Below are 16,008 nucleotides of genomic sequence, written 5' to 3'. Positions count from 1 at the left end.
AAATGCCAATCTTACCATCAAAGTACTGTTTCTTGTGATAGTCGTAGCGAGGACGTGCGACAGCAGCTAAGAACATGATTTTACCTTTGTATCTCTTGTTTGCACAGGATCGATAAGGCAGCTGCTCATTGGCTGTCAGGTAATATCTTGTGGCCCCTTTGTAGAGGTTAAACCACTTTTCATCTACATGCACAGTATCGTACATGTGATGCATGCGGTACATTCGGGCACCTGAGTCAAAACAATTTAGACAAGATAATTAATGGCTATAACAATTAAAAAGGTTGAGTAATAATAACTTTCGAGATGTTACAGTACCTAATGCCATCTCGACATGCGAAAAAAACCCATTGTAGTCGTTTTGTCTTGTGAGCATCAGTCAGAGTAGGTTTAACACGAGAAGATGCGCGACGTAGAGTCCCATCAGCAAGATACCGCTGTAGCGTAGTGCGTGGTATACCAGATGCAGCCGCCAGTGCTCGTTGGGTTTGCCTCTGGCAAAGCGGCACCCCTTGGACGATATCGATAACTTCTTGCACCGACAGGCGCCTTCCGCGCTTGGGCTGCACTCGCTTCTGGGCGGATATAAATCCGACCTTTTGGCGCGACTTCCAGATCTTCTTGACGCTGTTGCGACACATATCAAAAGCCTCCATAGCTGCATAAACTGCTCCACGGAGCAATTTACCGTTAGCGCTCCGTTCAGCAAGGAACACAACCACATTGAGACGAGTTTCAGGCGTAATGTCTTGTTTTCCAGGTGTTCTGGGCATCGTGCTAAAACCCAAAATGCGGGGCTGACTTTAGTCTAGGCCAACCATAATTTTAGTGGCCCGCAGCCATGCAAAACCAAAGTCTTTTTTATCCAATTGAAGTAGATTATTCAGTTATGTGCGATCAATAAAAAAACCCAATCATCATTTTGAAACGGGCCGGAGAAGTACTAAGCAAAAATTAACCTTTTAAAGCTTTTTTGTGTAAACTTGTGGTACCAGGTACGATTAGTGTAGTCACTACACTAATCTACAGTAGTGGTAGTGGTAGCCGATCGCCTCGCTTTTCCTTCCTTCGTGATTTGGCGCCATCCCGTTCAAATCATGATTCAAGTCGAACTTAAGTTCTCCATATTCTTCACATATCGCATCCACCATTTGTACATGGAGTTGCCGACGAGATCACTTTCCGGGACTTTGTGAAGCCCTAGCAGCTTAAATACCTCGCCATGAGATTTCCAAAGCGCAACAATACCAGTAAGCGTCCTATCTCGCAATTCCGTCGCTGCCTTTTCCATGCTGGGGTACTTCATTGCAGCATCGAGAATATGGAGTAAGGGGCCGGGATTCTTTTCGTAATCCTTCTTTAATGTCGCGAATATCTTTGGTATTTTTCCTCGATCGTTAGTGGCGACAGTATCCATGTACGAGACCCAAGTCTTGAGGAGCTGCGTGCGATACAAATCTGCTTCGTGTAGCTCTAGCTTGACGAAGACTTTTTGAACAGACTCACCATTTCTCAGCCACATCTGAAACAGTTCAGACTCCAGTTCCGTGGCCCTCTTTTTCGTCATACTTTTCGCTTTCGACGCTATAAGAAATGTCGCCACTTCTTTATCGCCAAACCTCCGAGTCAATGTGGCGACCGTGCTAGTTGCCTCGTTGGGGTACCTTTTGTTGAATTTGTTTTAGGTACTTGGTCCACGTGCTCCATATCGGGTTTTCTAATGAGTACAACACGTCAAGTTTGAGACCAACCAGGGCCTCATCCGGTGTTTTTCGACTAGTCAGCCAGAACTGAAGCACATCGTCCTCCACCCTCTTTGCGATGCTTTTGGTTGCATCAATATTCTTCGCTTTCAAAGTTAACTGGAGCAGATCACCATCCGTGGCATATTTTCGTAATGCTGGAACCATTGACACAGTGTGCTCTGGATACTTTGCGTTCAAATCGTCCACATACTTGACCCAAGATCTGAATTCAGGGTTGCTGAAGATATCCTGACTTGACTTGATCCTGGGCTGGAATAGATGAAAGACGTCGCTAGGATCCTTTCTTGTATCTATCCAGTACCGCATTTGCTCTGCTTGAAGATGCGTTGCCAATTCCTTCGTTTTCACGTTCGTGCTCTCCCTGGCCTTTTCAATGAGTTTGTAGAGGGAATCGTCGCCGTACTTGGCAGCTAGTGTCGAGGTTGGGTTAATATTTTCATTCTTGGTGACCACTTTGAGCTCATCTACGTACGAGACCCACTTGAAGAACTGTTCGTTCAGAAAGAGATCATCTCCGGCATCCTGGAGATGCATGCGCTGGAATGCCGATGCAGCTGATTTCTCTTTCTTGAGCCATCTTCTAATGAAATCTGGCGTCACAACCAGAGGCGTGACCAGCGTCTTTACTTTCTCTACGATAGGCACAGAAAGCCCCCCTCCTGCCCTCTCCTCGTCGCCATCATTATCAGTGGCGTGGCTAACTCGCAAGAATCTCTCTGCGGCCTTGTGAACATCGTTACCACTAGAAAACGGTGAGCGAGGTACTTTGGCACTTGAAGCATCAATGGATTTGATCGAGAAGATGATAGGCACACAAATTAATACCAGAAAGCAACGAAGCCGCATCGTTGCTGGTCCAGACAGTTGTGAAATCAATGTGTCTTGTGGCCATGAAATCGAGCTGTATTACGATAATTTTGTCATACATTATTATGACACGTAAACATTTAATCTCATAAACACTTCCCCTTTCACACAAACACCGCATCGCCCCTGTCCTATTAATAAGCGAACGCCCATGTTCGACAGCTGTTTCATTTGAGATTAAGTAGAATAAAAATAAATGAAGATATTCTAGCCTAGCCCTTTTTGACAAATGCTTTAATTTCATTGGCTATGAAGTTATTCTCGAATTATCTTTACTCTGACTTTCAAAGTCAGAATAACTTTAATCCCGGGAATAAAATTGCACAAGCTGATACCTATCGTTGGCCAGCCACGGGCCATGGTTGGGCGTACGCTGGCATCAATCGCTCGAGTAGACGTGCGAGGCGACGTTTGGTGTAGGTAGGGATGCGTGGAATGCTTAAACAACAGACAGACGAAGCAAACATGACCTACATTTCCTCGGGTGGCGATGCGCCCAAGGCACTCGAATTCGTACCGCCTTGTCCGCGGACTTTTCGTAGATGGCGACGATTCAACACGTTCTTAATCAATTTCCACCCGTAGGAAAGCGATGGATGCAGTGTGGTGCGCAACAATATCCCAGATGAGGCTGAAGCGAGCGCGCAGCACGCTCCATTAGCGGCTCGTAGTACATGTATTGTGGTTTTCAGCCTTTTTGCCGCCCGTTTTAGCTACGCATCTCTGAGGGGGTCCGATTTGTAAAACTGACCTCTTATAGGGATAGGTTGAATCATTTTGGAGGGCCAACCGAGTGACATCCTCACTGGCCACGGAGACAGCAAAGCAGCGGAGCAGGCAGCGAGGTAACCAGGGGCGCACGCCGTCGGTAAGCTATAAGCGCATTACTTGGCGGGAAATGCACATTTAGAGCTACACCTAGTCTGTACAGAATGCTGGATAAGCCGAAGGCCAGAGAAGACCCGAGGAGCCCACGGACATCGAGGGTTGGCAGCCGCAGGAGAAGGAAATATGCGTGAAGCTGCTTGGGACGCCGTGCTCACGAGGCATGCACGCTAACGCACAGGTACGGTCTCTTTACTGCTTTTGATCAATGCTAACTGACTGACTTCGTACTGCTCATAATGGCGCACAGAATGCATAGGAAGTTTATCAATCTTGTCGGTAAATTTATAGGTAAGTTGCAGCTGCATTGTTAGTCGTCGGCTATTGAGTAGCAGGCTTGAAGGATCGCTGTGCTAATTATGATTCTGGTCTAATGCCTCGATAAGAAGCGTAGGCCCTCATACACTACGGACATCATATTGGTCTGCAATAAAGCCTTATACTGAGGACGAGCAAGCACAGCAATAATTTGTATGGACAACTTGAATTCGTATCGCCTAGCAGGTGAACATTTAGAGTTTTGCTGTCATGTCGACTAGCGGTTTCGATGGACCGAGCGACAGCAGTATCGTGCCTGGTGCCGGTGCATCTACGGGGGCTACGTCGTCCTCCGCTCCATGGGCAGTCGATGCTCTCGGGCCGCCCGATGTTGGCCCTCCGCCGTTGCCAAGTCGAGCTGATGCAATACTGACTATACGAGTGGGAGAACCGCTTGGCCGCGCTCGTGGTGGCTGGAAGAGTGATGTCGATTTCGAAGTTTCTGAAGGCTATGCTGTTTTTAAGCAGAAATTGCAAAATATACTGCGCTCGTGGCGTCTCCTGAAGTATCAAAAAAGCCTCTCGTACTACCAGACGACTCATCCGTTTACTTGCGGCGTGCGAGGAACGATACTCAAGCCAAGTATATCGAGCTGACGTCTGATAACTTTTTGACAACACTTCAACACCGATGGTAAATACTCTCAACCGATGATCTCCGCCACATTGGAGATTTTCGCTTTAAGACGTTCCTCTACGCAAGCGGGCGGCTCAACCAGAGCAATATTACCGTGCTACCGCGCGTCGCATTGCCAATGCTCGAGTACAAAGGATAGCTTACGAGACAGCTAATGCAGTGCAGTTTGGAGCAATCAATTCGCACCATCTTGATGAAGTGCATGCAAGAAGACCAGAGTCGGCTTCATTTGAAGTTCCTGAGGATAACACAACTGCACAAGCAATGGAATTAGACCGATAGCGAGAGGCTCTGCAGCAGCAGGAAGCCGATGAGCAGGCCATACCGGATACAGCAATTGTGAGCATTAGGGTCAATGGTTTATGGATGCCTCTTGAGGTCGACATTCTGTCACTTCGGCGTGCATTACGACTGCCAGACCACGATATATTCTCTCGCGGTATCTACCATGAATTCACACCCACTCAGCCAACCAATGGAATGATGAACGACGAGGACCATGCCGATGACGAGCCCATGAACTAGAAGAAAACGCGAGCTTAGTGCAGTACGAGATGCATGTATCGAATAATATTCATCATTACAAAATTAAGCTACTCATCGTCTGCACTTCTTCGAATTAGATCGTCAAACACTTGGTCTCTTATTCCAGTAGCCATGTAGCCACAGTGACGAAAAGTGCCAAAACAACCTTTATCTTCGAGACGCGTACACGCTCGCATTGCAACATCCAGAACCTGATCTGGATACAATGGAAAACGAGATTAGCACGCCTTTGGAGCCAACGTTTTAGAAGGCCAAAGCACGGCTCTATCGGGTTGAGCTGTGGGCAATAGGGCGGTTAAAATATTAGTCTAGCTCCACACTGGTGTATGGCTTCTTGGAGCTCTGGGTAGGCATGGATTTTGGCGTTATCCATCACAACAATGGAGCGAGGAAGAGGCCACGGGTTCAGAGTTGAAATAATATGCTCCACAAACGCCTCGTAGAACTTATCTCGCGTGAACGTTCCTTCAGTCCACTTCCATGCAAAAAATCCTTGCACATCAAGCGCGGCTAGAATTGATAGTCGCGTTCCTCTTCGGAACGGCATTTTCGCAATTGCTTGGGTATTTCGTTTCGACCACCCATAGCGTCGTTGAGAATGGCGTCCGTCCTTAGCAGTCTCGTCCAAAAATACGAGTTGCTCTGCAAAAGAAAAAAGTGGAAGAAGCTTGGCGCGGTAGGCTTCAATTTCCGCAGGGACGGCTTCTCGTGCGGCCTTGGACAACACTTTTCGGCTGAGCTTGAGATCAACATTGAGTACGCGACAAATTGTCGCTGTCGAGACTGTAGTTATTGCTGGAAAATTCTTGACAATGTGCTCACGTAGCTCTTCGATCAAAAAACGTGGGGTGAACTTGTACGTAAGCTTCGACAGCGGCAAGTACGTCAGGTGGCCAGCGTGTGCAGGTCTGACGAGGCTGCTTTTCATTGACAATGCCTTTCTGGAGGAACAGCGCGTACCATCGGCGAAGGGTGCGCTGCTTAGGACCGAATAGATCAGATACGTATACAGTTGGCACGTCGTAGACATGCATCAGTGCCACCGCACGCCATCGAAAGTCATCGCCGTAGGTCATAAAGGAACATGCAATTATCAAACGTGTCTTTTAGCAACTGTAAGAGCTGCAATGCCGGGGGAGGGCTGAGGCTGAGGATGAGGCTGAGGCTGCAACGCGCTTACTTATACCGTTTTGAAACGGCAAAATGGAGACTTCTCAACAAAACTGGCCTGAAATCGTTCTCTTCACCTATTCGCCTAGCACATTTCGCACCATCGTGCTTGCCATATCGGAGCTGCTCGCTATTTTGGACCCCTTATCTCGGGATAAGAGACCTCTGGTTTGCCAAAATGGATGAAAACCACAATAGCTCTTTGGTAGGGGAATCGTTTACCTTCAAAAGTTGATATCACTTTTCCACGAGATCAACTTATTCCAAATCTGTTTTGTTTGATTCGCTATTTCTGCGAGGTTATTCCGCTACTTATTCTCAAATGAAACAGAGCCTTACGGGTAAGATTACTTGCAAATCTCATAATGAGAGCTAAAAAGTAAAAATTATCCGACACTGATCCAGTTGAACGTTCCGTTCGTGAAAGACCTGCCTCCATAAATTCCAAAGTGGTCCGCTGGTGAGAGCTGCTAATAGTATTTCGGTCGAACACCTCTGGCTATTTGTACGCTGTCGCTCTTCCTTTTGCATCTTTATCAGCCCCGGTCAGACTGCTGCCTATAATTAGCTCGCGAAAAGACCCTTTAATGGGCAGCCATCTGTTATGAATACAGCGCTGTTATTGGCCATAACCGAAGTTCGCTTAGGACAAAACTTCGCTTAGGACAGGGGCAATGCGGTAAGCTGAAGCCATGGGTTCAATACAGTCACTATTATCTCAATAAAATTTAGTCATGGTGTAGGATTGTGTCTTCTGTATACCTAACTACCGTAAAAATCGCCCCCAGTGCGACAAACGGGTCCAGCGCGACGCTCCCATTTTAATGAATGGCATATCCCCCAGATATACTGCAAATCTCGAAAAGTAGAGGCCTTGGCGTGAATTCTATTACCCCCCCCTCCCCCACAGACATGGATTCGTGTTGCCAAGCGAGTAGACTTTCACCCCCTCCTTCCTACTTCATACTTTATGGGGAAACCCCGTCGGCTTACAAATACCGAGTAACTCATGTTGTGGGAAACAGACCTCAAAAAGACGATATGCCGCCTGTTTAGGAGGGGTGTCACCGTAAGGGTTAATTTTGAAAAAACCTTGGTGAGGTTATATACTTGACTTGATTTTGACCAAAAATCGTTGTCGCACTGGGGCCGATTTTTTCGGTACCACTCTGGCCCACTTAATAATAGATCATTCGGTTCTCGAGCTATAATATCATCCAGAATTTTTGGTTAGGACCTAAAATAAAGCCTGAGATTACCCATTTTCGCTTGATCTGATCGGCTGTCAATATTAGCTAAAATTTTGAATGCAAATGTTTAATTTGCGTCGACGATTTTGGTAAGCACTAATAAATATAGCAGCATCATCATTTTTTAACGGTATTAATCAAAAAGGGTTCCGGAGACATTTTACTCCACATCATATGCATCATATATACCAAGCGTTATTCATAAGGCTGGTCGAAGAAAAGAGTTTTTTTTTACTGAACCCAGAAATTTTTATCTAATCACATGATACAGATCTATTTGAAGCGCCAAATATGGAACACATTGACATGAGGTTAAATAGAGCTGTCAAAATGTTATGTGGCCAGAGCGGTATTTTGGTAGGCAAATATTTGCTTCTACGACGATTCGTTTGCTAATTTTTGTAAAAATTAAAATTTAAGCAAAGAGACGCTACCTTAAGCTTAATAAGTGCAAAATCGGGGTCCTAAGGGCGATTTTTTTTAAAATAAAATCCGCCGTAAAGCAATTTAATAAAGTTCATGTATGTTGTTTCAGTTTGCATGTCGAAGTGGGCGCGTTTTAATTAAGATTGAGTACACTACTGGACTTAAGAGCAATACATGTTTTAAAAAGGGTCGTGACTTATTAGTAGACAGCTTTATGATTCTGTCTATTGCGTCCTACTACTCGTCGTTGTGACGTAGCAGATCAATCCAAGTACTGCTGTAATTAACACTCACGTCGCCTCCTCGGGTGATTTCGGATATCGATACTCGCAGCAGCAACTTTACTGACAAGGAGGAGCTTACCGAGAGCCCCAGAGCGGTAACGAGATCCAGTGTGTGTGGGGGGGGATCTACGATGTAAGCAATCCTAAAATGGTCCATTGAGGGTTAGGTTAAATCGTAACCTCCATCAAGTCATGCTCCTCCGCCCAATAAAGTGGACATATATGACCAGACAACATAACTTTCGCGACAATATATACTGAAGGATATACGTAACAGTCGCTCAGCGTAGTCTTCCTCGACTGTAATTTGGTCATCGATCCGTGTGTAGCAAACGAATGGCTCTGTTTTCCGCTACCGAGCACCAGCGTGGTGGACTCTCGCAACACCAAGAAAGTTATTGCTCCACCGAAGGTGCCGTAGTGGGCCGGTGATCCTATCCACACAAAAGGCAGAGACCAGTCCATCACAGCTACTCCCTGTTGTGAAGGGATCTAGTAAATCTTGAGCATACCTGTGATATGGTCGCAATAGTGGCGGAAAGCGGTTTAGACGTCGTCAGACTTCAGCTTCACGCTCGTGATCAATTCAGCGCGACGTGCCGGGGGGGGGTATTGGGGTCTGATGCGGCGCTCACGGGTGACCCGTGGAAAATGATAGGTACTGTTGTCTTGTCCTTCTCGGATACTGCGCACTATAAGCTTTTTTCATTACCACAGCACTTAAATTGTTCTCTTTATCTGTCGCACCTCCTTTGAGACAGAATGACGGTTCTGATCCGTCGGAAATGTATGCTGAAACCTATTGTATATTTTCCTGCACTAGGTTCTGGAGCTCTAAACTCATGCGTAGCAACTCGAGGTGTTCGGCATTCAGAGCTTTGTGAGTCGGTTATCCGCATGCGTTTGTCCGCGCCACAATCGAATCGTGACCTTCCACTGAGAGATTAGCATGATTAACCAGCTCTATCAGAGCCTGTTGTGCTTCGCCGTTGAGTCAATAGTATAGCTGAGAGATTGGGTAGGGGTCTGGGGCTGCCGGTGGCAGCGCACCAGCAGCTGAACAGGCCGGGCAGCTCCGCACCGACTAAGAAGTTTCTTGAATTGAGATGGCTTAATTTGGTGAGGTCGAGCTGGGCGCTGAGGTCAAATCGGCGGAAGTGGAGAGCGGATAACGCTCATTCGTCAAAGAGAAGGGGTTTCCGCACCCGGTCATATTACGGCCGGTTACGGAGCAAATCGTGTAGCACGGGCGTCGTCAACAAATGCTCCAGGGAAATTTCTTCAGTGGTCGTCTGCACAGGTGCGGTCGTACATATCCTGGTTTCGTATCGAAAGGAGAAGGCTGTGCAGGCCGTCTGGTCGGGCCGGTGTCTCGTCCCACAGTATTATATCAGGAATACTTGAGAATCGGAGCCGTTGGTTTCCCGCACACTTATTTGCCAATCGTAGGGTTGAAGTAGCTTGGGGACACGTGGACTAACGTTCACTCGGGTAGTAAATGCCCTTAAGCACTTCGTCTGTGCAAGGTGCTGTGGGACCCCATCACACTAGGTAGCACTCGTAGTCAATCGTACACCTTCGCGGGTAGATTGAACTACCTATATTCTATGCGCGCTCTACGTTGGAGCCACGTTGGACCGAATTTAGTTTCCTCGCTTGAACGACTCACAGTACGAGTCTGTTCGGAAGATGGGAGGCATCGTTGGACAAGATGTCCTTCGCAGCTTGGCGGCGGTGACGACTGCTGAGCAAGAAGACCTCGTGGCCGCGTTTGAGACGTATGCGCGGGGTCTCATTGCTCACGTCCGCGGGAGCTTGAAGGCCTCGATGATTACTCCCAAGGCAACCAGGTCTAAGTCGATAAGGCGGAAGGTTCTTTGGTTTGAGCGGAAGAAAGGAGAGAGCCTTCGCTTCTGGGTCCGTGACGTGGAGATCGTCATGAAGGCGGGTCTCTTCTCGGACGAGCCACTTCGGGTAGCTTGTGCCCTGTCCAACCTTGGTGGACGTGCCAAGCACTGGACATACACCAGGGAGATGACATCTCATGGATGCTTTGCATTCTGGGCTCAGCTGTATGAACAGCTTCGAGCCGCGTTCCTACCGACAAACAGCGCGTTCCACCAGCGCTCACACTTTCTCGCATGTAAGCATGGTAGCCGTGAGCCGAAGGAGTACGCGTAAGAGATGCGCACGCTGGCGGTATCTCTAGCAGGGAATCCTCTGCCTGAAGAAATCAAGACAACAGTCTTCATGGACGGCATGAAGGTCGGCCCTGCTCGCACCCAGCTATTCCGGGTGCAAGCGACAACTATGGAGGAGGCGACTCAAAACGTCCTTCAGGAAAAGTACAGCCACACGCAGGCTGGTACACCTCAGGAAGAGGAACATTGCCACGATGAGGATGGTGTTACTCGGGAGTCGGGGCATCGCAGCAATGACGCTGTTGATCCTGCTGTCACGCAGCCCGTTGATACCGGTGCGTACAGCGAGCCCAAACCCATGGCCTTAAGCTCGATCGAGAGCTTGGTCCGCTGCTACGGATGCGGCAGACATGGACACTACCAGCGTGTATGTCCCTCGCCAGCCCTCGGGAAGAAGACAGTCCATGGACCCCAGATCCGGTTGTGCAGGTCATGGCTAGGTGGACGACGACTCCCCGACCAATAGTAGAGGTGGTATGACATACTGAAGAGCGCTAAGGCTTCGTGATGGGTGTGCAGGCTGTGCGCACCACAGGACATAGCCCAGCTCTCTCAAACCGGTGAAGGTAGTACACTCGGTTTACGGGGATACGGTACCCCTTGATCGTCGGATAAGTTCTGAAGCGCTGATACGCCGCCGGAACGTCGCTTGGCATAGCGTCACCCGACTGCACTATATGTCAGAGTGGCTGGTTCTTGGTGGACTAGCCTTTGGTACGGAGAAGGAAATACCAATGGTTCTCAACGGACCGGAACGTCTGGGGTCGATGAACTCGCGCACCGCGGTATCGCTCGCAGTTCTCGCCATGAACAACGTGGATGTGCCGAACATAAGGCACAGACCGGACTTTGGTGTGGTAGGGCTGAGAAGGGTCTGCCAGTCCAGGTCTATGGCGGAGCATTAGTGAGTCATGTTCCCACCTCCGTCACGCCTTGGGCTTCTAATACAGATTGTCTGGACGCAGAAGTGTCACGGATTTGTCGACGCGCCGACAGCTCTGTGTACAGCAAGACCATGCTCCGCTGCGGCAATGTCACGGACATGGATGCTTTGCCCGGCGTGTGGACAGGCTACACCAGCAGCACCCAACACCGAAGGTCGTCGTGCCGTACGGGCTTTGACAGTTGTTATGCCTATAAGCGCTAGCCAGTAGGATCACACGGTCGCCCAGATCTTAACTGAAGCGGAAGACGCTGAATGCGCTTCCTGTGTGGTTAGCATAGTACCACACACAGACGCCCGGGCTATAACTGAAGAAGAAGCCATTGATGTGCTTCCTGTGTGGGTAACATAGTACCACGCGCAGTCGCCCAGACTACAACGGAAGCGGAAGGCATTGATCATGCTTCCGATGTGGGTAACACAGTGCCACACAAGGTCTTAAGTGCCTCTGGTGTCGTCAACGAGACACCTCGACGTGGATAACGAAGTTCCATGTCACGTCAGCCGCCACAAGTCGAGTGGAAACCTTGTTCAGGCCGATATCGCCTCAAGCGACTCGTAGGCCAGGGCCCAGACTCCGCTGACTCGGTCAGTGGACACCAACTCTGTCCGGTGTGTGTGCGGGTCTGCCATACCCGCCGAATTCAAACACTGAAAGGCGTCGCGCCGTATGCGCTTCGATAGTGGTGGTGCCGAAGGGCATACGCAAGGTGGGTAGCATAGGTCCACATTGCCGGTACCAGTTTCTTAAGCAGCGAAACTGCTTCAGGAGACCGACATTCGGTGCTCCGAGCGTGGATACCGGAGCTACACGCAAGGTCACTCAGACCATAACTGATAAGGAAGTCGCTGTATGCACTTCCGGTGTGGGTAACATAGTTCCACACATCAAGGCGGGTGTCATCGCTCGGCAACCAAGATGGATAAAAGAGTTCCACATACACTAAGCGGGTAACGCCGTTCCGCAACCAAGGTGGGTAACAGAGTTCCACAACCAAGGCGGGCGAGACAGCTCCGCACACAGATCCATTGACTTGAGACGCGAGGCTGTCTTGGCCTCGCCAGACGTGAGCAACTCGCTCGACGTCGCGCAGCCTCAAACTGCTGACGCGAAGGGTGGATGTCTTTGGTCGGCACGGCCAACGCGGCCGCCCATACCGGCGCGGTGCACGAGGCGGAGAGCCGTCGTGCCTGTCGGTGACTATCACAAGCCACGCGAGAGTCCGCAGTCTCACGATTAAGTGAGGGAGAGGCTCGAAAATACGTTTCCTCCCTGGACTTGAGGTAAGACCAAGCTCATTACGAAACCAGGCGTTAGCGCTAATCGACCGCAGGATGGAGGCAAACAGCCGGGCTAGAAGTGCTGCAACCCTAGCCAAATAAGCCAGAGTGGCGACGGAAGTCACTGACGCTAGATGCCTCGGAGTCGCGGAGCGAATCAGCAGTGTTGGGTTGCATGCATCCACACACGAGGCGAAGCGCGGACCTGGTTCAATCACCGCACATGTCCCTTGGACATGAATGACCTGTCGAGTAGGGTGAACGGAGCGTCTCACCCGCTGACAAAGCGGTTGCGGTACGCGATGTACGCAACGCGCCGGGCTTAATGGACCATGGAGCATAGCCCAAGTGTGGAGCACGAGTGCACACACAACCGACCAGGTGGTGGTCGAGGCAGCACACGCAGTCGTAACGGGTGCCGTGCCGAGCATGACACCATGGCAATGGCTGCCTGCCTCACCATGGATCGGTACCGCGTGGGTACTCGGTGTCAATGCCAGACATCAACGCTGCAGTGAGATGGTGGTGAGATTTACCCCACCACGGTCGAGTACCATCAAGGTAATCACCATGCTCCGGACGCGTTCGCGAGGACGGTCGTGTCCTCTGGTGCAAAACGGTGGGCGAATGCCACACGTTCGGATGCTATTGCACCCTGTGCCAAAGCACTGTACGCGAGCGCTAGCGCAGGAGGTAAGGCATCTCTGAGAGTAAGCTTTGCGGCCAGCACAGTTGTGAGCATAGGTATTCAAATCCCAGTGAGCTTTAGGTGCCTAAGTCACTGTGGGTGTGACTGAGAGCCGCGGCAGTCTCGTGGATGATCAGCGTGATAATTCACTATTGGGTGTTTTAATTCTCTGATTGGAGAATCAGGTGATTCTCAGCTAAGTGGGGGGGGATGAAACGAGGTATAATCCAGTGTACCCCATGTTACATAATACGTGACTCGTCGCTCTTGTGGACTCCTGGAACACGGTAACAGGTGCTCTTGGAGCCTGTCAGGGCATGGCTACTTAGCTCCACTATAGGTAACCTCTAGTTTGTATGGGATCCAAGCTAAATTTACTTATAAATACATCAGTCTTACATCTACTCTATTAAATAGCAAACCGTTCCCACTGAGGCCAGGAACACGTGGACGAACGTTCACTCGGGAAGTACATACCCTTAAGCACTTCCTGTGTATGACCCCGTCACACGCTAGGTGGCCGAATCGTAAATGTGAGATGACTGCCGGCAAGCCCGCGACCACCGGTCACAATCTTCGCCCCCGAAGCTCTCGGATAAACCGCCACTCCACGCGCAAAGCTTTTTTTCTCTTAATCGCGCAAAAGCAAACTGCTTGACCAGCGAAGTGTAGCTGGATGCCATTTAGAGATCGGCTGAACCGAAAAAACGATGCTCGGCTTGCTCGTGAGATCGGTGCTGAGCCTTCCTCTAAGATCGTGCGGTCCTGCCTCTCGGGTACGCGTTCGCACCCGTTCTCTTAGTCGGTCTCACGCCATCGATTGGCGGCTTATCTTTACCTGGCATTCAGCAAAAAAAATGTTACGGTTCATAAGCTTTAAAACAAACAGTAATTGGACATTATTAATCTGTTTGTGATTTGCAGATGGAATGTCGCTCAGTTATATGGCTTATATATTAAAGGGATTATCCTTTGCAGCTTATTACATGTAGTGCTTTTATACCGTTTACTCGAGTGCTATTATGTACGCGCTGGTTTTGCTTCTTCTGCTTCCACAAAGGCCCAAAACATAGGAACTCGAGGACAAAGAGGAACACAACAACCTCCTGTGTGGAGTGACACTATTCTACCAAGCTTTTCGCTTCTCTGGTCTATTACGGTCAGCGTCATGGCATTTTCAACAGCGTCGTGATTGATCCTTGCCGGTGACAACGGTAACCGTTACGGTTGCTATGCGGCTGGGGATTTGCATGTTGTAAATTGTGCAGGTCTAGATTGCTGTCTTTTTAAAAGTTTAAGAAAACGCTTCAAACGTAGAACATTTAGGTTGCGCTTAAGACAATAAACCAGTGACTGTAGCGATTGCTCGAAGGTAAAGCCGTTAAAAATTATCGTGTAGCTGCACTATATTGCGACGATAGAAGCTTACATCAAATTCGGAACCAACACAAATAAAGATGTTTGGTGAGAAATTACTTTATTGTTGGGCTTTTCAATGCGTTTGTCGTTTCACTTAGTTTCATCGTCGGGTTTTACCAAAACAAGGTCGTTTTATTTATCGAGGTCCATAAAAAATCAATTCCCTTTGCTAAGGAGGCCAATAGATCGAGCACACGAGATGAATTAGCGAGGCAATTATGAGCGCAGACAGATTCCATCTCATTTTAAAGCATGTTTTTGTGCGCCGGTCATGCTCGAAGGTGACTAACGACTTTGGTCACACCTTTGGTCACTTTAAGCACTTTAAATGTCGTACATAGAACATATGCTTGTTACCTTTCGTGATGTATCATTCACGTCGAGGCTAACTTGCGACAGCTTTATTCGTTAATCTCTTTTGCGTACAATATGTTTGATCGAACGTGCACGCAATAGCGCAAATCTGTTGAAGACTTGACTTGCGGCGTCATGGCGTATTATTACCGGTAAACCAGAACGATACAGCTATTAATAGTATTAATAGTACTAATTGTGTCCATTTACATGTTAGAGTTTTCTTAGCCACATGGTGGCATTTTCGTGTCCTTTTTTATTTTTCTTGTAAGACATGGTTCTGGACGTCTTGAGCTCGATGTACTCAAAACAGGCCATCCGTTGTCGTAGATAAAGGCCTTGAAAATTGGACTCGGGGCGACTATAACATCCAGACGCGACTGCGCGCCCTCGGATGTCGCTGAGTCCACGAAAGGAACTACCTTAGTTTGAATGTGGGTAATTGTGTCTGTAGCTTAAAAAATCTGGGGTTGTGCGTTTCTTCGCGGGGGGGGGGGTGACATGATTCGCTGTCTAAAAGCTATCTCAGAATAACTAAGATCTAAAATAAACTAGAACTCTTTGCCCTGCTCTAACTTCGCAGCCACAACATGGCTCAAATCTATTTCGCCGACGTCCCTTATCTACTTTCTTCTATCAACTATGCCTAAAGGTCGTTTTCCAGCAACCATTTTGGTGTGCAATGCTTGGCCTTTTGATCAATGAAAATCTGTGTATGTCTAATTATGCTGCAAAATTTCGCGATTTAATAATAAGAGTCCTTATTCAGGCCTCCTAAAATACAATAGGCAGTATACGCAGGCAGCTGTGGCATCAGCAATACATAGTGGCGTATCAAGACAAACAATAATCCGCAATGCCGCAATATTCAGTGTATTTTTGCAAGCAAGAGCTACATCAATCAAACATAACACCGAAACACTCGCCCATCTCCTCGGCGATGGTGTTGCCGACACGTTCAGCGACTCGTTGC

The 16,008-nt window shown here is 48.6% G+C and overlaps 2 protein-coding genes across 2 annotated transcripts; one reads left to right on the top strand and one right to left on the bottom strand.

Moving 5' to 3' along the window:
• Positions 1-1,643: 1,643 nt before the first annotated feature.
• Positions 1,644-2,612, bottom strand: PITG_23024 (secreted RxLR effector peptide protein, putative; the record flags this gene model as incomplete). Its single annotated transcript, XM_002898509.1, has 1 exon — positions 1,644-2,612. The coding sequence occupies one exon, from the start codon at positions 2,610-2,612 to the stop codon at positions 1,644-1,646; it is 969 nt and encodes a 322-aa protein (XP_002898555.1).
• A 3,005-nt stretch (positions 2,613-5,617) lies between these two features.
• On the top strand, positions 5,618-6,630 carry PITG_14665 (uncharacterized protein; the record flags this gene model as incomplete). Its single annotated transcript, XM_002898508.1, has 3 exons — positions 5,618-5,775; positions 6,032-6,086; positions 6,595-6,630. The coding sequence occupies 3 exons, from the start codon at positions 5,618-5,620 to the stop codon at positions 6,628-6,630; spliced, it is 249 nt and encodes an 82-aa protein (XP_002898554.1).
• Positions 6,631-16,008: the final 9,378 nt, after the last annotated feature.

This window comes from Phytophthora infestans, genomic scaffold, assembly GCF_000142945.1.
Source record: "Phytophthora infestans T30-4 supercont1.36 genomic scaffold, whole genome shotgun sequence".
NCBI lineage: Eukaryota > Oomycota > Peronosporomycetes > Peronosporales > Peronosporaceae > Phytophthora > Phytophthora infestans.
The sequence above is the reverse complement of the archived record's forward strand: the minus strand, read 5'-3'. Positions and strand labels throughout refer to the sequence as shown.